Genomic DNA, 24,725 nt, shown 5'->3' on the forward strand with positions numbered 1-24,725 from the left:
TGAGGGGCCATGTACAGTGAAGTTTCAGTCTCCTCACGTAGATCTCTAGCGAAGTGTGAGGTCTAGAGAGGGAAGTAGCATGCTGCAATGAAGAGGTCCTATCAAGAGGTGCGTCGGATCCAAACCCAAAGAAATCTGGAATGTGTGTCATGCCTCTTGACAGAGATCATCTAAATGAGAGATTATCTGTATAGTACTATCACTCCTAATCCACGCACTCCACCTGTCTCTCAAGTCTCATCTGGGTATGCTCTCTCCCATGTGTAGCCACCGACTAAAGGCTGCTCTAGGCTGTTATGGGTCTTTGCGTAGAAAGCTGTATATCGTCCTGTGTATGATTTAGAGACATGAACGGATCTGACCATGATGTACTATTACAGTTCCAAACAATGCCGATCAGGGTCTCGGTACTCAAAGTCTCATAGATGCCATCGTAGTATGTAGAGAGACTTTGTTGTACAAGGGAGCACCTCTCCTATACTTCCAAAGGTGTGGGGTTCTCATCTAAATGGATTTAGGGGTGGTCTCGTGGAGCCGACCGCTTGCGTAGTGTTGCTTGCAAGGCTAGCCTAAGTCTCCCGAAATCGAATGACAAGACACTGCTCTGGAGTGGGGTCACATCCTATGCCCCATGCGCCCTCAATCCCATGCTCCGGAACTCCCAAGGTGGAAGCAACAAAGTTTCAATGGTAGTGCTGGATGTACGAGGGGTCCTCCTAGCTCTAATGTTAAGAGTCTTACTAGCTCTGTGCTGCCGCTCAAGAATGGTTGGCCCAAATAGTGGCCTTTGCAAGCTGCATTTCCCAACATCCTCCTCCATGGCCGACTGCATGGTGGCTATCTGTGCCCGCAGTACTGGCCCCTTGCTCAAGGCTGTCTCTATGAAAAAAAAATTTATATGAAAGCTTCAAAAGACCACGGTCTATGAGACTGAGAAAACCAGATACAATGAGAAACAATCTGAATAAGTGGAGCCACTAAGCGGGCATCCACATCCAACACAAATACTAATATATGAACCCATGGGATAAAAGATAGATCGACAAAGTGACATCCCTATGGCGGTCCTCTATATGTTGTCTAAGCCCCAACAAAGCCCGTCTTGTTGCAAAAGGATATGCGCAACAACAAGGCATTGACTTTAAGGAGACATTTGCTCCCACATCCAAGATTACTACCATTAGATGTGTCATTGCCATTGCAACCCGTCATCATTGGCAAGTGCACCAACTTGACATTAAGACTACTTTTCTTCATGGGGATGTGCAGGAAGAAGTATATGTCACACAACCTCCTGGCTTTGAGGTTGTTAATTCTGAAAATAAGGTATGCCGGCTTAGAAAAGACCTTTATGGTTTGAAGCAGGCACCCAGGGCATGGTATGCCAAAATTCATGCACACTTACTATCCCTTGGTTTTCAGAATAGCCCCACAGAACCCACTCTTTATGTCCGCGGGAGTGGATCTGATTTTTTAGTGCTGATTTTATATGTGGATGATATGCTCATCATGGGCCCAGATACTCAGCAAATTGCAGCTTTCAAGGCTGATTTGCAGCAGATTTTTGACATGTCAGACATGGGACGGCTCCATTATTATTTGGGCATTCAGTTTGCTCATGTTGAGGGGGGTATCATGATGTCTCAGTCCAAGTATATTGGACAGCTCTTTGATCGTTTTCAGTTCGAGGATTGCAAGCCAATCTCTACTCCAGTGGACCCTGGCTTCAAATTCTCAACTCATGATGGGAGCCCACCATGTGATATCACTCTTTATCAACAGGCTGTTGGATGCCTTATTTACTTATGTAACACCAGACCCGACTTACAGTATGCAGTATCTCAGCTCAGCAGATTCATGCACATGCCCAATTCACAGCATTGGCAGGCACTGAAGAGAGTCTTCAGATATCTCAGAGGTTGGCCCTCTTCTATGATGATCAGCGTTCACTTACCATGCATGCTTACACGGATAGTGACTGGGCAGGATGTTCCGACCAGTGTTCACAGAAAACATTTTTGTCAACAAATCACAAAACTTGGGGTTTCAAATTTTGAAGGTTTTTTTGAGAATTTGCAAATTTTTTGGTTTAAATATAACTAATTTGCCTAAAATTTTGCAGATTTTACAAAATTGAGAAAATATAGGTTCATCGTAAATAGTTCGCAGGTTTTCTGTGAACACTCGTTCCGACACCAGAGTGTCACATACTGGCAATTGTTTTTTGCTTGGCAATTCATGTATCTCTTGGCTCAGCAAGAAGCAACCAATAGTTGCCACATCTAGCTGTGAGGCTGAGTACAGGGCAGCTTTCACCGCTACAGTAGAGTGTGTTTGGCTTCGGCAGTTACTTACAAATCTTGGTATTCGTGAAACATCCTCCACTATTGTCCACACTGACAACCAGAGTGCTTTGGCCATTGCGTGTAACCCAGTGTTTCATGCGCGCACCAAGCATATTGATGTTCACTATCATTATGTTCGGGAGCGGTTGTCAACAAGAGACATAGAGTTGTCCTATTTTCCAGAAGACAACATAGCAAATATGTTTGCAAAGGCACTTCCTCGTCCCAAGTTCAAAGTCTTCCGATAGGCTTTACACTTGGTTCCCTTTGTTACATGATCTGACATCCCTTGTACATTCATAGGTGGCTATATCCTTTTGGATGAACATGTGCCACCATGACCAGAAAATACCAGGTATTCTGAGACGTTTCCAGAATACTTCAGCCCATAGGCCATGGTATGTGCCTTGTAGGCATAAATAGAGGCACTAAATATGGTATGTGCCTTGTAGGCATAAATATAGGCACTTAATGCCTATACTTATGCCTACAAGGCACATACCATGGCCTGTAGGGCATCACTAGAACCATCTAGAGATGGCCTACAAGCCCCCCTCCATAGGATGGGCTGAAGTATTCTGGAAACATCTCAGAATACCTAGTATTTTCTGATCATGGTGGCAGATGTTCATCCAAAACGATATAGCCACCTATGAATGTACAAGGGAAGTCAGATCATGTAACAAAGGGAACCAAGTGTAAAGCCTGTTGGAAGACTTCGAACTTGGGACGAGGAAGTGCCTTTGTAAACATATCTGCTATGTTGTCCTCTGTGGGAAGATAGGACAACTCTATGTCTCTACACGGTTGACTTGGCATTCTCAGCCTCAGCCTTAGTTTCTTTCTACCTCATTCCTCTGAGGTGTTTTCATTACATGTTTAGCATGTTGTATTTCCGCACAGAGCTTGCTCTAGCGAGTTTCTTTCTTATTTAATAGAAGTCTCCTTTTTGCAAAATAAAAATAAAAAAGTTACATATCAAGCTAGAGGAGGATCAAACACAGCATCCTTCAGCTTCCAATTATTGCTCTGTAAAAACTGATGCAGTGATGAAACCACACCATCAATAAAAACAAGCTGTTTTTTGCCCTTGTGGTTCTTCTTGATATAGGCTGGTACCCGAAATTTCTGAATCACAGGGTAAAAAACCTGTTGTAACATGGGATGAAAAGATTTCAGTAAAAAAGGTACTTCTGCATCCCAAACAGAAGAAGACTCTGGCACAGGCATCAAAGGCAAAGGGGCTAAATCAACATTTGTATCCTCCGACGAAAGAGTTGCATCTGATAAAGTAGGACTCAGCATTTTAGCTTCACTCTGAGGATCAACCTAAGAAAGAGCAGGGGCAGCATCTTGTATAATCCCCTCTGCAAGAGGCACATCCATATCCTGAGGGGAAGGAAGCTGAAGATGCTCAACACCCAGGAGTCGCATCCTAAACTTCTTCAGCAAGAGAAAGAGTGGCCTGTGATTTTTCTACCTTCCTCCAGTAATGCTTCGTGGCAATAAAAGAAGGCTTATCCAGCAAAGCCTTAGCAGAAACCGGAGGAGAAGGAAGAGTAAACTTCATAGCTGAAGAAGGAGCAAGAGGAGTGGTCATGGAAGTAGAAGGGCAGGCACGTGCAAAATGACCAACCTGACGACACCGATAACAGGCTGTAGGAAAAGAAGCAAAATGTAGCCTGATGCGCATCATATCAGCAAAGCCCAAATCATGATCCAAAGTAGATGGCACAGGTTGCATCATATCCCATAAGATACAGAGTCGAACATCACGGGTAGCCTGCAAAAACTCTGGTCTCGGAACATGGAGAGACCTCCCCAGAAGTGTTGCAAGAGTTGGCAGATGCTGAAGAAGAGGCACAGGCAGCGCTTTGAGGGTAATCCAAACCGGACAATGGGTCAAAAGAGAGGCAGACGGATCAAATAGGGGATCCCAGGGCATCACATAAGCAAAAAAACCCGCTCCAGGAACACCAGCACGACTGACAAGGCACTCTACCAAATCAATCGAAGAGCAGTGGGCATAGTAAAATCCTTTGCCTAGAAAGACAAAGAAAGAGATAGGGCGCGACTGAACAAAACAGGGCTGGGACTGTACAAACGGGGGGAGAAGGGAGCAGGAAGCTGTACGGACGGTATGGATGGGGCTGGGAGGTGAATAGAGGATGACGGAATTGAAACTCGACCAGGGCTACGGGGGCTCCAAAGCTCTCCATCGCTCACCTTACATCTCTCTCTCACACTGATCGAACGCACACACACACACACACACACACACAGAATGAAATGAAATAAAATGCATGTATTAAAGTCCACGGAAGAGCCATCTAGATGTATGGGGCTGGAAAAAGACCAATATACAGAAGCTGTACCGGAAAGTTCTAAAGATAACTCTTCTGGATAGAAAATCAAAATTGAACAAACAGCCTAAACTGGGGTATATGAATCTACCCAGTACCAAGCTAGAAAAACACACTGAGACACAGAAAGTGCATATTACAAACATATAATGGGAGATAAAGAGACCAGAGAGAATGTGCTATCTCCTCCAACCGTGGTAGCCAGAATACTCTACCTCTAGAGAAGGGTTAGGAAGGGTTGAAAGGATCTCCACTGGTGATCAACGTCCCGCCCTAAGTGCTAGGAATGCTCTCCTATGTGCCGAGATCTGGATCAATAAATCTCCAATCTGCCGTGATGGGAGGGAGAGAAAGGTCATCAGATCCTAGCCCTGTGCTGATCTGATGTCGGAGTACCTCTGACACTACCAGATAAAATGGTGCTCATCCTCAATCAAACTATCGCCACATATCTTGCACAGCCTCTCTTGACTTGGGGTGTCTGTCAATCTACTTGTCTCTACCTCCAAGTCGGGTGAGCTGACTCTAAATTTGTATATGTAAGTATGTAGAGATGCTCATTGTATGTGAGCATAGGATTGACCTCTTTTTTCTAGAACTCCATTACCCCTTTGCATCTGTTCCATAAGGTGTCCACCACTTTCTGTTGTACAAAGCCCCTTATGGCTCCCTTTTTCCCCGGTAGGTCTTGACTTGAAATGCTCCATGTTTCTAACCAGTTCTTTGGTTCTTTAAACCACCCTTTCTCTTTTGTTGCTTCCATCACCCTGCAAGGAATTCTGTTCTTTTCTATTTTTTCAAGTTTTGCTTCACCCTCAAGGGGTAGCATCCCTTTCTCTGCTAGAATCATGGGGGATGAGGTTTGAAATTCTTACCCCTAGTTCTTCTCTGAGAAACCTTTTTCAAACTCTCTGTCTTTTCTTCCACATCTCTTTTGTTTATGAAGGACATTCAGATGGCCTACTCTACAATGGCATAAGGATGTAACTGCAGGCATCCATCTGGATTTTGGAGGCCTGGACGCTTTAGCTACAAGTAAAGGGAAAGGAAACAGTAGGGGGGACTGGGACCTTTAACATGCACTAGAGAGCCAAAAGAACAAAAAGAAAATTGATTCTGTTGACCTACTCTACAATGATGGATGTAGATTCACGCATCCCATCCGGATTTCACAGGTCTTGAATGCTTTGGCTAATTATAATCCACATCATGGACCTTTGTATGGCACTGAATCTCCTCCTTTGCTGCCCTCCTATAATAACTGTGGCATCTATCCTTTCTCTAGCTTTACTTACCCAAAAGCAGAAAATGTATTCAGAGCTCGGACTACTCACATGCAAAGGCATGTACAGCTTACATAAGACATTGCACACTCTTTGAGATCAGCCATGATACTGAAACTTGAGCTACCTTTCCAATATTTTTACACAGAAGCCTCTAGCCACAAGTAGCCTCTGTTTGGGGTATCATCCAGTTGACATAATACTCAATTTCAACACTCATAATTTCTCTCTCACCATCTCAATTAACCCGAGGCAGATACATAGTGTGGTTCCAAGATAACTTCATCATCAACAGGTTTCATTCCGCCTGCCTTGCCAAGTTCTTTTAATGCCTTTAAAAAAAGGCACTGTACATTACAGTTCCATTAGATTACTGCCAACTAACCCTCACCGGTCCCCTTGACCGTTAGGCAGTCAATAATAATCATAGTCTAGATTCCACTTTAAGAGCAGTCATGACAATAAGGGTTTTAAGACTAGCCATGAAAGAAAGCACCACAAGAAAGAGCTCTTACGCATCCTCTACAAGAGTAATTCCAAAGAATTTTGGGTTTGACTCCTAGAAAGAAAATTGTCATGTCCTATCCATGACCCTAGTCTTTGGAGAGCCTATGCAGATACACTTTATGATGTCCCTTGTCAACTCCATCCCTGTGAGGGGCAAAACACCCGCTTACATATTACTTAGTAATTAAAGATTCTTTTTTGGATATTTGCCCTGAAAAGCAAAAGGGAGATCACACAACACAAGATTAGGCGGTCAAGGTGTGGACCCCCTGTGAGTAGCAAGATGCAGACCTCCTTGGATCCTACTTTGCATTGAGTCCCACCAAATGAAAAATGTGGTTCTTTTACCATTGCTCCTATCTTCTCATGGTTGGCAACCACGATATCAGAACTCTTTTCCAAGTAATGAGTGGAAGAACAGGCTCTAATCTCATAAAAGGAAGTCATTTGCCTCATATTTCTTCAACAGTCCCAGATACTTCTAGGAATCCGAAACCACAGATTGTATTTTCAGATAAACAAGAACTGCTATAAATCAGAACTGATCCCAGAATAGAGAAAATTTTGCCATGATTTCCTTCAGTTCTGCTTGTAACAACGATAGACAGCATTGATGAAGTATTGCCTGAGAGCCACAAGAAGAAGGGATGAATTAGAGTGAAGGGGCTGGAAAGGCTTTTCTGCTTCAGGCTGAGGTAATTCATGTGATTGCCTCTGTTGATTGCAAGCTGGATAGACAAAGTCAGATGCTGAAACTCGGTGAACAGCTTAGCAACGAGTGCAATAGAGTATGCGAGGGCAAGGAGGCAGACTGCAGGGGCTGTTGAGCTAGCAGGGAATGCACAGGAAGGACTAAAGCAGGGCTGGCTAGTCCGACAAATAACCACCATAGGGCTGTTTATGTTAGCTGGGCCCTTGCCTAATTTCACCCGTGACCCAACTAGGGCTCCAAGATAGGCATGAATCTCCCTTGAATCTGACAAAGGGAGCATGTAGCTGTCCAAGGGTGAGCCTGGTGGACAGCCAAGGTACATTGCCTGTAAGCTGAAAGAGAGAGATTCACATGGCCTGCGACTGCATGGGAAAGGAAGGGGAGAGCTGCCACGTGTGATTGCAAGATTTTGGAAGTAGCACATGGAAATTTGACTGAATCTTCAAGTGGGTTCCCCCTTCTATTCCCTGTTCTCCTGCAACAAACTTTGATTTAAGCACTGATCCCAGAATTGGATGAATTGGAGTTATCCATAGTGTAAAAGTTGTTCTTGGTATTTTATTGACTCCCTTGGTACGAAATTGATAGAAATCTCAGTCCTCCTTAAAGGTAACAGGCACGGGATTTTATCTGCTTTAAAGTTCTGATATAATCCCTGCCTCGATCGCCAGCTGATGTAACGAGACCCGCATCTCTCCAATGGCAATCCTCTGTGTGTGTGTCTGTGTGTACTGTTCAATGGGATTTTATCTCTCAAATCATGACAAAGTTGGGCTTTGGTCCCAAGATAGCAAATGCAATTTATTGGCTTTATTCTGGCTCTACTTCTCAATGCATTCTTGGGGGTCATCTATCTCGGTCATGGACATTGGGTAGATCAGTTAGACAGGGCTTCCCTCTTAGTGGTCTCTTCTATGCCATTGCGACCCATCCCCTCTTGATGTATCTTGATCATCTTACAAACACAGGACAGATGACTGGTCTTAAAATCCCTAAGGCTGCATCTTTTTTGGCACAAGCATATGCTGATGATTCCTTCTTTATGCCATAGAACTCTCCCCGGGAAGTTCACATGCTAATGACCACACTATCATTGTATGGATTAGCAGTGGGATTGCATGTCAACTTTGACAAATCTAAATTGCTTCCCCTGAAACAATGTGACTGGCATTCTATTCTCTGGCCAGGTCAGGTAGTGCATTCCAAAGATATAGTCAGGCATTTGGGATATCCTATAGGATGGCATATCACTAGGAAGCAGCAGTTAAAATGGATCTTCCAAAGACTTCAACATAAACTGAAATATTGGAAAATTTCTACTTGGCCACTTCATGTCAGACTCAGAATAGTACAGTCCATTGTAATGTCCTATGTTCAGTTCTTTTTGCCTTTGCTACATTGGTCCTCCAGAGATATTTCAACCTTTATGTCTCAAGCTATGGAGCTGTTATGGAGGACAAAAACTGCTACGAAAGCATTGAGACTGATGAAGATGGAAATGGTGTGCTCTCCTAGGATGCATGGGGGACTCAATGTTCTCAATATAAGATATCATGTACTTGCAAGGAAGGCGACTATGCTCCATACTTTTTTCCGTCAACAACAGCCATGGACTTGTATGATAGCATCCATGTGTGTCAACATGAGGACATCTGCTTATGGCCATTGGACTATTGATCATTGGGAGGTTGTCATTGGGAGATTTGTAGGGAAGATTCCTGGCTGCCCTTGCTCTACTGCTCTGATACTTGACTCGAAACAAGTACTTTCCAAGGTCAAATGGGCTCCTGATAATTGCTCGGGGACAAACTCAATGAGGAAAGAAATTCTTCATTGGAGTGCCATCTTTGACATTCCACTTGCTTTACAGGAACCTGTTCGGGCATATAATCTCATGAAATTGGGAATTAGATACATCAATGATGTGGTAGATGATCAGGGTTATGTCTTATCTTTGCCTCAGGCCACTGCCTCCTATGCATTGGGAATGCATCATAGGTCCATATGGAAGAAAATTGCTGATCTGTTACATCCTCTTCTACCTGTTCCTCCTGTGGCTGACACAGACAGGCTTATGAATTGGCAATTGCAACCCTCTGCTACATGCTCTCATCCTGTTCCTCTACCTGCTTTGACCTCCATCAAAGCCTACAAGCTTCTTCAACCTGCTCCATGGATTCAGCAATATACTAATACTCTGTGGCATATCAGGAAGCCCCTCTCATGGTGGCGGAAGAATCTCCGAATATTATGGAGGTGTAAAATGCCTTTGAAACAAAGACTTTTTCTTTGGAGATGCATGACCGGCACATTGTCAGTGGGAATCACACTTGCCAAACGTCACATTGCACCATCCACATGTTTACCATGTCAAGCTCCTTCAGAGACTGTCCCTCATTTGCTTTGGCACTGCCCGTCTTCTAGGAACCTCCTTGGGAGAATTTCAGATCATCTTCGGCTCCGTTTCCCGAGTCACAGATTTGGGAAACATTTTTGGTTATTTGGCAAATTTATGAGGTCTTTGTCTCAATACTCACTATTTCTCTCATGGGTAAGATATTGGGCTCTTTGGACAATCTGGAATGAGCATAATTTGGCATACTTGGGCCGGCAAATTCACAAGTCATATGAATCTTTCCGAGCCTCATTGCGGCAATCCTTATATGATGCCTGCCATGAGGGTGATCTAATGCTTCTTGCATAGAGCTTTTCTTTTTATGCTTCTGATCTTTGGGATACTCTCCATTTTGGAGACTTCCCATCTTGTAAATTTATGAGAATATAAATACAATGCACTGGATTTTACCCAAAAAAAAAGTGTGATGTGTAGGTGAGAGTGGTAGCGATGGAGAGCTCTGGAGCCCCCGCAGCCCTGGTCGACCCTCCAACCCCCTCTGTTCCCTACCTAGTTTTGCCCGTACAACCCTCGTCTTCCACCTTGCAATCTTCATCGCCATTCGTACAGCTTCCGCCGGCTGTACGGAACTCCGTACAGCCCCCGACCCCTGCAATTCTCTATACAGCCTTCGGTTCAGCCCTTCGTACAACCCTCCATACAGGTACACGTGGTGCAGACACCCGTACCTGCCTCATCCGTACCTAATCTACCTGCCTCATCCGTACCTGCAAAATCCGTACAGGTTTCCCCGTTGATAGGACAAAATCTGTATCAAGTTTTTGAGCACTGTATATAGCTGTGGGTAGGCACATAGTTGTACACATCTAGGGTAGGTGTGGGCTTTTGGCATTTGTGGATTTTTCTTTCACAAGCATGATGGACTAATGTATAGTTTTTTGAGACGATAAAGTATGTTTTGCACGGACTTCATGGGAGATGATGAAATGCAATGTGGTTGTATCAGTCTTCTAGAGCAAGGGTGTCCAGTGTGTGGTCAAGTGAAATGTTTTTGGGGTCATGTAAAGTCAAGTCATGAAGGGCTTTTTAATATTTTCCTGAGTCAATGTGCACTTGCATGTTACGGGAATTCGACATGTTTTGGTGCCCACGTCAAGGGGCTTTTCATGTGTGTGTACAGGGGTGCATGCAAGCTTTAATGTGCATGCTAATGTGTGTGGGGATTGTGTGACTAAAGGTCCAAAATGTGCATTTAATGTGCCTTGGGGGAATATTTGCATTTTTTAAATGGGAGAGTGGTAAAATGTCACTGATGAGGTGGCAAATTAGGCTGAGGTGGCTGGACTGATTGGGAAGGCATCTTGCTCATGCAAAGGTGGCTACGTAGCAAGGAATGTAGAGCGGCTGGATTGCGATCGATCATGTGTAAAGAAATCTAGTATTTCTGAAGAAAAGAGGAAGCGACGCACGTAACTAGGGGTCTCGTAGATGAAAGCGAAAGGCTAAGCGCCCATCAAAAAAAAGGCCTACGTACGTGATGGGATGGGGATTTCTGACTGCATGCTTGGCACAAATGAACACTAGGTGCTTGGTGATGATGAGCTCGGTGGTGTAAGTGGCGCTTACTGAAGTCCTGTAGAATTTTGGCCGTGTGTTGATAGTGCGGTTAAAGGAGAGGATCTTGGGCGATTGAGTCTGTGAGCTCCACGAAATCCAAGAGCATGGGCTGACTCTTATTCGGGGTACACGTTCGCTTCAAGGCTGACAGCAGGGAGGCTTTGGCCAAGCAAGTGCCCGGTGATGCTGAGGAGACCTTGGTGCTGAAGAAATCCAGAGATAGCGATCTGTTCGTAGTTGGCTGAGCAATGCTACCTTACAGGCAGGACCATCATCGTTAGTTCTAAGTTTATCTGTTTCGGGCTGTGTAGTCTTTTGGCTCTCTTTGAGTCTGTGTAATCCATGTTCACTCAGTTTTTGTGGGGGTTTGTCTCGATGCCTAATACAAAGACACATGCTCTGGAACCTGGTTCATAAGCTTATCATCTACGAACCCACATTGCAGCTGATCCCTATGAAGTCTCAGCTATCCGATGTGGTGAAGTACATAATTCCTGGTTGTCTTTCCTTTTTTTTCCTTATCACTGTTCGTACAGCCCGTACAATATGTACGGTCGTCCGTACAGGCTCCCGAAACATCTTCTGTTTTTTTCGCTTCCTTTGTTCCTCCTGCTCGAGTTTTCATTCGACGGAAGCGTGGTGCTTTGCCTTCTTCATCCTCTTTCAAATCGGCAAAGCTTGATCTCGCAGATGGCCCTTCTTCTTCCCAACAGCTGGATCTTCTACGTCAGTTATGCTCAGCCTCTGTCACAAATGATCCTTCATCGGGTTTCCCATTTGTTTGTTCATTGGATTCTGCCCTTCTGGTTTCAGGTCTTCGACAGGCTCAACAGTTTGGAGTCTGTCTCTACTTTATGGGCAGGGTTCTTTCTGCCGCTCATCTTCGTCGTTGGAAGCCGCAATTGGTCCGGATTGTATTTTCTCCTTTGTCTTTCTGGGCACAGGATTTTATTATCACCATGTTTCTTCGTCTGATGTGGTGGAGCGGCTAGTCAGTCATGCTGGTGTTCCTGGGGCTGGTTTCTTCGCTCATGTGATGCCCTGGGATCCACTTTTCGATCCTTCTGCTACCCTTCTGACTCAATGTCCGGTTTGGATTACTCTCAAAGCGCTGCTTGTGCCTCTTCTTCAGCATCTTTCTACTCTTGCAGCGCTTTTGGGAAGGCCTCTTCATGTTCCGCGACAAGAGTTCTTGCAAGCTTCCCGTGATGTTCGCCTTTGCATTTTGTGGGATATGACTCAGCCCGTGCCATCTACTCTGGATCTTGATTTAGGATTTGCCCATCCAATGCACATCAAGCTGCATTTTGCATCTTTTCCCACTGCATGTTATCGATGCCAACAGGTTGGTCATTTTGCACGTAATTACCCTTCTACATCCAGGCCCACTCCTCCTACTCCTTCTTTAGCTGTCAAGGTTACTCTCTTCTCCTTCGGTTTCTGCTATGGCTTCTTTGGAGAAGCCTTCTACAGCTACGAAGCACTACTGGAGGAAGGTCGATAAATCACAGGCCAATCTTCCTCTTGCTGAAGAAGCTCAGGATTGCACCCCTGTTGAGCACCATCAGTCTCCTTCTCCTCAGGATATGGATGTGCCCCTTGCAGAGGGGATTTTACAGGATGATCTGCATGCTCTCTCTTAGGATGCTACCCCTACTCTTTCTCAGGTTGATCCTCAGAATGAAGCTGAAATGCTGAGTCCTACTTTATCAGATGCAGCTCTTTCATCGGAGGATACAGATGTTGATTTAGCCTCTTTGCCTTTGATGCCTGTGCCAGAGTCTTCTTCTGTTCGGGATGCAGAAGTACCTTTTTCACTAGAATCTTTTCATCCCATGTTACAACAGATTTTTGACCCTATGATTCAAAAATTTCGGGTACCAGCCTATATCAAGAAGAATCACAAGGGCAAAAAATAGCTTGTTTTTATTGATGGTGTGGTTTCATCACTGCATCAGTTTTTACAGAACAACAATTTGAAACTGGAGGATGCTGTGTTTGATCCTCCTCCAGCTTGATATGTAACTTTTTACTTTGGCTGCCTCATGACTTTTGCTCTGAGGCTTTACTTGTAAATTTTTTCCTTGTACTTATTGGTGGGTTTTAACCTCCTTTGAGGTTTCCCACATAGAAATATAAGATTTCACTACAAAAGAGTGTGTGTGTGTGTGTGTACTGAAGAAGAAATCTGTAGACCTTCGAGGAGGTCAAATTATGCATTGAGAGCGTATGAGTAGCAGGAGGTAAGGAAGTCAATTTCCAGTCCAGTAATCTGTCCTGTACAAACAGTGTGTACAAACAGTGGAGGGACCGGAACAACTGGCTGCAACATAGTTGAAAGAGTTCTCCAAATGGACCTATGATGTAGACCCAAGGAGAATGTCCTGCAAGCTTGTGGAAATGAAAGCATACAACCTTGTTGATCCACAACATCAGCAACAAATCTGATGCCATGGATTGATAAGCATGCCAACACTCTTTGGAATTTGGATAGGCCTCTATCTTGGTGGCAATCACGACTCATGAAAATCTGGAAAGCCAAATTGCCATTGAAACAGAGGTTTTTCTTTTGGAGATGTATAGTGGGAGCTTTCTCCATTGGGGCGAAATTGGCAGCACGCCGCATTGCTTCCCCCTCCTGTCCCCGTTGCTCTCATCACTGTGAAACAGTTCCTCATCTATTATGGTCTTGCCCACACTCTCGCATATTGATCACTCGTATTTCTCATTTGCTGCGGCTTCGGTTTCCCTCCATCAGATTTGGGAAACTTTTCTGGATGTTTGGATGCCTCTCATCTCAGATGTCTCCATTCCTCCTCTTCTTTCACTGGACTCGCTTTTGGGTACTATGGACCATTTGGACTCAGAGACTGCATTCCAGGATGGGTCAACAGTTTCCTCAAGCATATATTTTCTTCACAATGTCCCTCAAGCAATCCTTATATGACAGTTTTGCTGCAAGGGACTTGGATGCTACTAGCCTTGAAGTGTTCTCTATCTGTTTTTGAGTTTTTTACATTGGGCTCTAGTTTGGAGTCTAATGTCAGTGTGTGGGAGACTTCTCATCTTGTAAATTTATGAGAATATAGATACACTGGATTTTACCAAAAAAAGTGTGTGTGTGTGTACTGTATGCCATTGCTACTCATCCTATGCTGCAATATATTAATCATCTTGTGGCTACAGGATCACTTCATGGCTTGGAATTGGATGCTAATCGCAGCACGGTTGCTCAATCTTACGCTGATGATTCTTTCTTTACCCCGAAGAATACGCCCCATGATCTTTGATGCAGGCCCTCTTTGTTTATGGTTTGGCAGCTGGTCTTCATGTTAATTTTCAGAAGTCTAAGCTCCTCCCTTTGCGCCCGGGGATATCATTCCACCCACTCAGTTTCTTCGTCATCTTGGTTACCCTTTGGGGTGGGAACTCACTCACCGACAACAAACTGATTGGGTTTTGGCTAAGATTCGGAAAAAGCTTGAGTATTGGAAACTGGCAACCTGGCCTTTGCACATTTGTCTTCGAATAGTGCAGTCCATCCTTTCCCGCTTGGATTGGCATGGCAGTGATTCCTTGCAGGGAAACTCTTTCAGAGCTGAAAGTATACATCGGTCTAGAGTGTTCGTCCTTCCTTTGGCTTTGCAGGATCCTCGACGTTCGTATTTTCTAAGTATCAAGGGGATTCGTTTGGTTCAGGATGTTGTTGATGATGCTGGATTTCCCCTTACTTTTCCTTTAGCCGGTGCCAAATTTGGCCTTGGAATGCATTATCGTCCACTTTGGCATAAGATTACTTTGATGCTTCAATCTTTCCAACCGGTTTCTCCATTGCATCTACAGGATCGTCTTCAAGACTGGACACTTTCTTCTGTGAGCTTGTCATGCCATCCTCTACAGTTTGCACATATTACTATCTCTTCTCTTTATAAAGTTCTACTTCCTCCACCATTTATTTCGCAAAAGGCAAATCAACTTTGGCATCTTAATCATCCTATGAAATGGTGGCGGAAACGTTTGAGACAGATTTGGCATTCTAAGATTCCTCTCCGTCAGCAGGTTTTCTTGTGGAGAGTTTTGTTGGGTGTTCTTCCTCATGGACAGCTCTTGGCACGATGACATATTGCTTCCTCTATTTGTCGCAGATGTCTCGCTCCGAGAGAGACTGTGCCTCATCTCTTTTGGCATTGTCCTTCCTCTAGTGCTTTCTTGGACTTCCTTGGGCAGATTTTGAGAGCTCGGTTTCCTGAGATTGCTTTTGGCAAGTTCTTCTAGCTTTTTGGTGTACATCCACCCAGACAGGAGTTTGATTTCTTTTTTGTTTGGGTTCGCTACTGGGCACTCTGGACTTTCTAGAAGGATCGCAATCATAGGGTCTTTGGTGATCCTGTTTTTTCCTATTTCTCTTTCTTCAGACACTCTTTGCAGCAATCACTTTTTGATTGCTTGCAATCTCATGTCTTTGATCATGATGTATATTTGTCCTACAGTGAGATTTTCTCTTGATGTATTATAGCTCTCCCTTTTTGGGATAGCTTTTTTTGTAATATAATGACTCAAAGATTCCACACAAAAAAAGTATGTGACTCTTCGATACTCAAGGTATTGGGGTTTGATGATGAGTCCATCCTCTGACACTCTCAAGAAGTGATCAATAGAACTGGATCTTGGTGGGGAACTCCTTGTCCCCTCCCCAAGTCCGGGATGTATAGAGCTGGAGGAGGCCTAACCGTATGATACGGTTAATCTCTTCTAGAGGGATCAACTCGGGTGGTGCAAAAAGGGTTTCTAATCAGACTCAAACTCGCCACCCTATCTCACTAAGCTAAAACAGGCATGCTGCCACTAGAAGGGGAAGCCCTATGCCAACACATAAGATATCTCAATACAGCAAAATTGCGAAGGATAAGCTCCCCTGCAAAGCAATTAAGCAACCAAACACTAGGAGGTGAAGCCCTATGCCCACACATAGAAGGGGATGCCCTATGCCAACACATAAGATATATTAATATAGGATCAAAAATGTGTAAGGACAAGCTCCCCTGCAAAGCAATGGAAGCAACCAAACACAAGAGCTGGTACCAAACAGGAATAGAGTGGCTGGACTATTGGGTGATTAATGCAGAAAAACTCCCGGACACCGCCATTGACATCAGAGATTGGTAGCTAAAACAGGCAAAAAACTACAGAACGACCCAAAAGAGAGGATGACCTTCTATAGAAGAGAAATCAATCCAATGCTGCCCTGTGGGGGACACAACATACAGAGGCTGCGACAGTTGACCTACTAATGACAGGGTCGCCACCTTCACTCATGCAGACAATTATGCTCTTCTGCAGAGACATCACAGTGTATTTCACTATTTCGTTATTGTCATCTCAAACATCATCCTTGGGTGTGAATGCCCGCTTAGTGGCTGCATCCCTTATCTTTTATCATATCTAGTTTTCTTCAGGCTGATAGACACTTTGGTCTTTTGCAGAATTGAATAAACTTCCTTTCTTTCATTATTTATTTATATCTCTTATCCACTTATCATACTCTGTACAAATAGCTATGGGACAGCTCATCCCATCGACTCCATATCAAGGTAGGATGCAAGAAGCAACGGTAGCAGCCTCATGTCGAATCATTGACAACTCAAGCCAACCATGTGCTGGACTTCTCTAAACAAATGTAACTTCCAAAAAAAGCTCTGTGGAATCAACAAAAAGACATCTCTCCCTTCCAACCACCACTTCCAAAAGAGTAAATTTCAAAAAATTCATTCCAAATTTTCATGAGGCCTTTTCCCTTTTGGTTTTGCAGTGTTCATGAGAATTGACAAAATGAGACCCCCGATACCAATAAAAAGTTATTGGACTTGACGAAAGAATTGCAATAACAAGGCATACAATTTGATCTATGCAAGATACAAGGAGACGGAAGCGTACTGTTCCCAAGTTGCCCCATAAAAGGGGATAGCGGATATCACCCAAAACCACAATGTATGCTTCCCACTCATGAATGTATTTCCAAAAGCCATTGTCTCAAACTGTCAAGTGGCCAAATGGAAAAGGTTTACTGCAAAAAGTAAATCTAAACAGAAACAAAGATAACTCTGTTGAGCAATCAGTGCTGCTGGTTTGAAAATTTCTTCCCAAGAACATGAACAATGCAATGCTCATCTTACCGCACAAGCAAGAGCATCACAACCTGCAGACACAAGTCAAGAGTATGCAGTCAGCTACATATGTTCACAAAATCTGCAAACCTCTTGGCTTTATGCTGCAACCATGATCAACTACATTCCAAAATTCTGATTTAGAACAAAAAGAGCCATACCATGGTCAAAAAGTTCCCCCAAAGGACTAGAAGAACTGGTGCGCCTAGCTTGCTTGCCATCAACAGCATCAAAAGTCTAGATACATTCCAAACAACAAGAGTCACTCAGATCATCAAAACCAACCTCTAGCCACACTCCAGTCCTTAAAATTCAACAACTAAGGTTTGAGACTTGATCCTCTTCCCATTTGCACTGCTCTTTCAGCTCACAAAAAGACTTGCGTTTGACCACATGCAGAAGTGCATACCACATGTTTGAAACTCCAACTAAATCCTGGATATGGAAATGCTTCGACTACATTTCCTTCTACTGTTTCGTGGACTCCCAGATATGCTACATTTGATAAGATCAGGGAGCAAACCTGATATAGGAATAGCAGTAGACCATGCATGAAGTGAACCCATTTTGGAGAAGCGGATTGAAACCCAGGAGAATAGATCTGCATGGAACACCAATTATCCGCAGAGCTAAGTTGCTAGGCAACTAAAGTAGAAGTATGAAAAAAGAAAAATTAATTCATGCAGAAAAGAATCTCAATAGAATTCAGGAAAACATAAAAAGCTGAATTGTGCAACTTCCGAGATAGCATCGCCTCTGAGGAACAAATCTTACAACATATCAAGCGTGAAAATCAGGTAACGTAGACCACACCATTGATTTACTCCTTTGTCAGTCAGTCAATCATCCAAAAAGCTTCCAAGTGAGGAAAATGAAATTGAGAGGCAGTTTCACCTTAACCACCATGGGAAGCTGCAATTTTAATCTCAAAGAAAAGGATAAGTGTGTTTACATGTGCACCAATAAAGAGGATTTAATCAATTGGCCATTGAGAAGAATCAATACCACAATGGATGACCAACTTCATGGTGTAATGGACTTCAATGTCTTTTATCCAAGGTCCAAAATAAGACTTTGGAAGTTCCATAATGGCATTTAGGGTTGATTATTATGGGTTTTTGAGATGGTAAAATTTGAATCACTCTACACATTCCCACCCACCGCAACACGCATGAAGCAATCAAATGATCAGATCTATGACATGAAGGATACCAAAGATGGTGCTTTAAAATAGCAAGATCCTCAGGATATAGCTGGGAGGCATCCAACTATAGTAAGAAGCTGGACTGGAACTGACGAGAGATGTAAAATCAGTTTAGAGAGAAAGAAAGAAAGAAAGTTTATGAAAGTCTTCGGAGGACCGATGGGTCTATGAGACTGTGAAAACAAATCCAGCTGGAGGGGTGGAGCTCCTAACTGAGCATCCACACCCATACAAAAGCAGAAAAACTGTATCCTATACAAAAGCAGAAAAACTGTATCCTACATAGTCATATCGAAATAGTAGTCATCTACAGCATCACCATCCTCAACTGCCATCATAATACAAAGTGAAATGTGCTCCAAGGTCAATGTGTTCCCTTCCATCATCGCGAGGGAGCGAAAGCATGAAATCAGATATGGAGTGCTGCCGGCCCCCTATGAAAAACTGCGATCATAAATTAAAGTACATACAGGGATGTGCCTTAAAGGAGCTTCGTATTGATATAAGTTTCGTTGAAAACAAATAACCGGTTGAAGAGATATGGATAGTTTACTGAAAGGGGGTAAAAACTACCATAAAAATAAGTAGTCATACACAGAGACTCATAACTTCTTGTCTTGGACCCATTGTAAGAAACTAATAAATGGGAGGGAGACCCTTAAAGAGAGCTTCGCTCTGATATAAGTTTCATTGAAAACAGATAACCGGTTGAAGAGATATGGACAATTTATAAATTCAATCTACGTTAAAAAGATTAGCAATTGAGTCAAGGCAGATTTTGAGGTGGCAAGGTGCGTTTGTATGCATGATTACACATTCTTTTATCAATGGATTTTCTATCAGTTGAGTTGAAGCAGTTTCCTTCGCAGATCTTTTGTGTAAAATAACCTTCTTGGGCTGCACGGCTTGCACGTCCTATATTCTTTGCCATTTCATATATCTTTGGTTTCTATTTGCAGGTTGTAGGATCGTTAGATGATAGAGAGAGAGAGCAAGGTGCAAAGAGTTTGTAGGATCGTTAGATGATAGAGAGAGAGCAAGGTGCAAAGAGTCGATAATGGAGGGAACGTCCCCAAGTGTAATCTGCGCATCAACCCCCTGCCTGAGTTGTTGTGTCTGGCTCTGGGTCTCGATCATGTCTAGGACCTGTAGGGGGGGAGTCCATGTGATCCGGCTGGAAGAACTCAATGATAATGCTCTGAGAAGAGTCCACCAACCTACACTCATGTCTCTGAGATCGGAGTAGGCACTCACGATGCCTAACTGCCTCATGAATGAATGCGGCCAGGTATCTCTGATCTGGAAAAGAGAGATAACAGGATAACAGCCCGGAGCTATCTCTGAATAGACAATAAAATCGTCCTCTGATCTCATAGTAAACAAGGCATCTGAAGATGAAATGTTCCTCCAACTCCACCCCCTGTAGGCTGCAAAAAATACATATGCGCCTCTCCCTAGGTAGACCCTCTGCCCAGCCACTCTCAATGCGGAGTCTAGGTGAAGAGACCCGAAAGTGCCCAATGAAGATCCTCAATGAATGGGGTAAATTAACCATGGTGGGTCAATAAACCCCTCATCCGAGATATGTAGGCAATGATCTCTGTAGAAGCTAAGCTTCACTGGGAGCTCATTTGGTCCCATAGTCACAAGAAACGTTTCATCTGTTTCGCCGTTTCGACAGGTTTTGTTTCGTTTCGTTATCATACTCAAAATCTCATCTGTTCATCCAGCTCTCCTGTCCGAACTCTGGCTGAGACTCTCGTAAAGTGCCATAATTGCCCAGATAACCTCCTGATCATAACCCAAGTCCTGCAAATGCCTGATGAGACGGGATCTAAGAACTGTATCAAGGCTTTGCAAAAACCCACAAAGTAACAATAAACCCTCTGCCTCTGTGCCCTCGCCTTCTCAATAATACATCCGAGTGTGAGAATGTAATCCATGGTCCCATGATCATGTTAGAACCCGGCCTGTCCATATGCTTAAAGCCCCCGCATTTCTGCGAATCGACTGACCTCAAAATCAAGCACTGATACATAAATCTTGGACATGACATGCTCAATCATAATGGTCTTGTAGTTCCCCGGGTTCATGAGATCCCCTGCCTTGTGGATAGGTGAGATAGTGTTAAGAGTCCAAGTGCATGGGAAGCCAAGGCAAACAACTTCATTAAACAGCTTTGCTAGCATCAGGGCGAGGATGTCTTTTTTACAGAGAACAGGGCGAGGATGTTAATCCCATATGCAATGAATTCAGTGCATAGAACCTCATGAACTTTCGCTTGGCCAAGACTCACAACAAACCTGCATCTTCTAGGTCGAGATCTGGTAACATAATTGAATCATCTCTGAAGTCAAGGAGAGATACCTAACATGTTCCTGTCCTCGCGTTGAAATCCCCAACCAAGATGACTTCCCCACAACTCCAAAAATCAACGATACCCTGATGGAGAGCTACGACCTGTGATGTCTCAGTCTCTTGTCTCAATCTCAACGATACCCTAATAGAGAGCTGCGACTAGTGATGTCTCAATCTCCTCGCAAACATCTCGGGCAAAGTATGAGGTCTCGGGGGAAAAGTAGCATACTGCTATGAACAAATCATGTATGCCTGCGTATCGAATCCGGATCTAGAGAAACCTAGAGTGTGAGTTCATCTTCTCTACTAAAATGGCCTCCAAAAGAGAAGACCTATAGAGAACCACTACTCCATTGGACCCTCGTACTCCTCCAGTGTCCCTCGTCTCCTCTCTGTAAGCCGCCTCCCAAGTGTAGTCACTACCCACGGGTAGAGGACGCTCTAGACTCTAATGTGTCTCTGTATAGAAGACTATGTCAAGACCTGTATAGGATTCCGAGAAGTTCCCTGGTTTCGACCATAAGGTACCATTACAATTCCAAATGGTGTGGGATAGGGTCTCGGATATCAGAGTCCCATAGACCCCGCCCCTACACTAGGGGAGGAGCCCTGTGCCTGACGGGGGCCTGTAAAGAGTCGCCCATCTCGTACTACCGCCCACTTCCCATCCTTCCGAACCTGATCTTGCTATTGTATCAAAGTGTGTCTCTCCTCTACCTATAAGGGGGTGAGATCCTCATCCATGGAGATCGATGGGTGGTCTCATAGGACAGATCTCTGTCGTATAGCAACTAGTCATGCCTATGCACCATGAAAGCATATAATGGGTGGCTGCTCTTGATTGGGGTCTCTCCCAAGTCGCCAAACCCTCTCGATCCCATGCTCTGCTACCCATGTTTTTGGTCATTGTTTGTACGTACTATTTTTTGTCATCATTTGTTCTTTGTCAACATACTTTTCCGTAGGTTGTCCGTTCTGTTCTTTTGTCCCTTCTTTGTTTTTTTATTTGTTCTTTTCTCTGTGCTCTCCGTTCTCCTTTGGGCTGCTGCTGTCTTTTTTTTCTTTCCTCCTGTCCTTTCTTCTCTTGTCCTGCTGTCCTTCTTCTGTTCCTTCTCTCCCTCTGTCACAATGGCAGATTGTCCTTATGAGAAGACCTTTCACAAAGAGAGATTGCTTCAGAGCAAAAAGCAAAAGCAGGTAATGGGTTAGGATGACCCCCCTACATGCCTTTGCAGAGGCTCAACTGGTATATGAAGTAATGCATGAGGGCTTTCAGGATATGAGATAAAGTTGGAATGATCCGGTCCCTACCGCAGGTATCATGATTGAGGTAGATGATATCTTCGACCCCGTGAAGGATTATGCCAAACATGCCATCTTTATTTTCTTTCCAAGACGGATGCTTGCTGCTGCAAATGTTGGCAATTGGTGAACCCTGGGTGGTTGCTATGTCAAGAAAGTGCATTTAACCGAGGGGGTTTTTTTAAGTGATAATGGCTGATGAAGAGCATAGACGGATTTTGTTGGAGCACTCCCCGCTCTTCTATGGCCAGCAGATGGTCCATGTATTGCCCTGGTCTCCTACCAGGGATTATCAGGCATTGATTCAGCATCGCTGCCCTATATGGGTAGAATTTGTGGATTTTCCTCAATGCATGTCTTCTCTATTGCCAAAAATTGCAGCCTCTCTTGGTAAGGTGGTTTGTCCACACCAAGACCAAATGGCAATTCGAATCGCTTTTGCATTTTGCAGGACACAAATAATCCCACACCGGCTTCTTATTTAGTTACTGTCAATAATGTTTCCATGGGCAGTGCTTTCTACAAGCTGAAATGGGAGCTGTTTGCAAGTGCTAGCTTTGAATGCAAGCAATTTGGGCATATGGCTTCACAATGCCCTTCCCGAGCTCCCAGAATGCCAGTACAAACTATGTTTGTACAAGCTGAAATGGTTCCGCCTCAGAGTAAGAATGCCAATGCCTCTTCTTTGGTAAAAAAACAAAGGGGTAAAACAGTTTTTTGTTGTTCAAGACAAAGGTAATGCCCCGCCTGTCTCAAATGCTACTGCTCCTCTTCCTATGCCCTCGGCCTCTCAGTCTCAGGTGAAGGGTAAAATTTTGGATGAAGGATGGCAAACTCCTCGCAAAGTTCTCTCTCCTAGGAGACCTCTGCCATTCAGGACTTGGAATGGTGCATCTTCATAAGCCAAGACACCAGCTGAAAACTCTGGCATCGGTTTGACTTGGGCTGCAGTCACTACCAATCGTACCCTCTTCCTAGAAGAGGACGTTGCTGCTCTACTGTCTTCCCGTCAGGCTGATTCCTCTTCTCAGGGCAGAGGTCCAGATATTGAGATGGAGATGCAGACATAGTCAATTTGTTTATTGCTGTACATAACTGTCCCATAGCGGTAAATATGCTTGACCACATCAAATGTGTTACACTCAATGTACAAGATTTGTGTGATCGTAGAAAGTGGAAACTTGTGTGGCTGTATATCAGACAATTGCAGCCAGACATATTAGCTTTGCAGGAACATAATCAGCACATGTATGCTGGTCACAAAGGACATTTTGCTGGTTATGATATTTTCTATGCTGGACAGCACTCTTTCTCTAGAGTGGCTTTTTTGGTAAGGCATGATCTTCAGCCCATTGTGGCTCTCAATGATCACCATGGTAGATGGATTATTATCCAATGCTTGTTTCAAGTAGAAATATTTGAATTTGCATCGGTTTATGCCCCTCAATCTTCCAATGGTCGAGCTTTGATTTGGGATGCCATGCATAATTATCCGTGCAGACATTATGCATTCATCTGTGGTGATTTCAACAACGCTCCGCAACCAAGAGATAATACTTCGGGCCACACTCATATGTTTTCTTTTGCGCAAAAAGTAGTGCTAATTATATTGCTTGAAAACGAGAGTACAAGAGGGCCTAAAGGCCAGCGGGCTACAATCACAAAATGGATACAGCCCGAGGAACCAAAATACTAATTACAAGCCTCTCAGGGCATAATCATCGGAGAGTGGACAAACAGCCACGGTGGGGGTGAGTAATGCCACTGAAGACTCTGAGCAGAGTGCTGGAAGAACAGCTCTCGGTGGTCCCAGTCACGAAGGAAGCGCCGTCTCTTCTCCTTCCCTGCCCGGGACTCCCCCTGAATCTGATCCCACTGACCCTTGAGCGTGTGAATGATCGTGCTCCAAATGTCTGGGTAGCAGAAGAAACCTGATCTCCTAAGGTCTGCACGCATCTGGAAGTCCAGATATGCCAGCATGCAATGCTCCCTATGATCTCCCAAACTAGGTGTCGAGTCATCGCTCCTGCGTCTGTCTCTGTCAGATGCCAAGGGAAGCTGTCCATGTATGCCCAGGTGGCCTGCGTGATGAAGAAAACTGGATCCTGCCTAGAGAACTCATAAGCCAAGTGATGTCCCATCTCGGTGCTGCACCAGCAAACGGCTCCCCAAGTGACCGGTCCTAGCTCGGGTGCAGCCCTCGCTAAGATCCCCATGACTCCCTTCCAAACTGTCTGAGCATGCGAGCAACTCCAAAGGCAGTGCTTCAGGGACTCCTCCTGAAAACACATCTGGCAGTGCCCCTCCTGCCCCATCTGCCTCAGCCAGCTGCCAACTGGTATCCCCTTGTGGGCCACCATCCAAAGAAAGTAAGAGATCTTCCTCGGCCGCCAGCTTGCCCAAAGAGTCTTCCAGAATGTGCGAAGAAAGACCAGAGATATCCCTTGGGCATACCAACTATGTGCCTGTGTGGGTAGCCCGCGCTGGAGGGCCCCAAGAGCACGCCTACCAGTA

The 24,725-nt window shown here is 44.3% G+C and overlaps 1 protein-coding gene across 1 annotated transcript in view; it reads right to left on the bottom strand.

Annotated features, from left to right (window-relative positions):
• LOC147896341 (choline/ethanolaminephosphotransferase 1-like) overlaps positions 1-24,725 on the bottom strand; it is a 156,470-nt gene that overhangs the window by 38,395 nt on the left and 93,350 nt on the right. The window contains exons 5-8 of the mRNA XM_087382292.1: positions 17,871-17,948; positions 17,509-17,584; positions 17,357-17,379; positions 17,118-17,218 (exon numbers count right to left, since the gene is read on the bottom strand). Coding sequence (XP_087238418.1) covers positions 17,118-17,218; positions 17,357-17,379; positions 17,509-17,584; positions 17,871-17,948 — 278 coding nt within the window. The remainder of the gene's footprint in view (positions 1-17,117; positions 17,219-17,356; positions 17,380-17,508; positions 17,585-17,870; positions 17,949-24,725) is intronic.

Source organism: Dipteris shenzhenensis, chromosome 12 (genome assembly GCF_047967505.1).
Source record: "Dipteris shenzhenensis isolate YYH24624 ecotype China chromosome 12, Dip_SZ_1.0, whole genome shotgun sequence".
NCBI classification, from domain to species: domain Eukaryota; kingdom Viridiplantae; phylum Streptophyta; class Polypodiopsida; order Gleicheniales; family Dipteridaceae; genus Dipteris; species Dipteris shenzhenensis.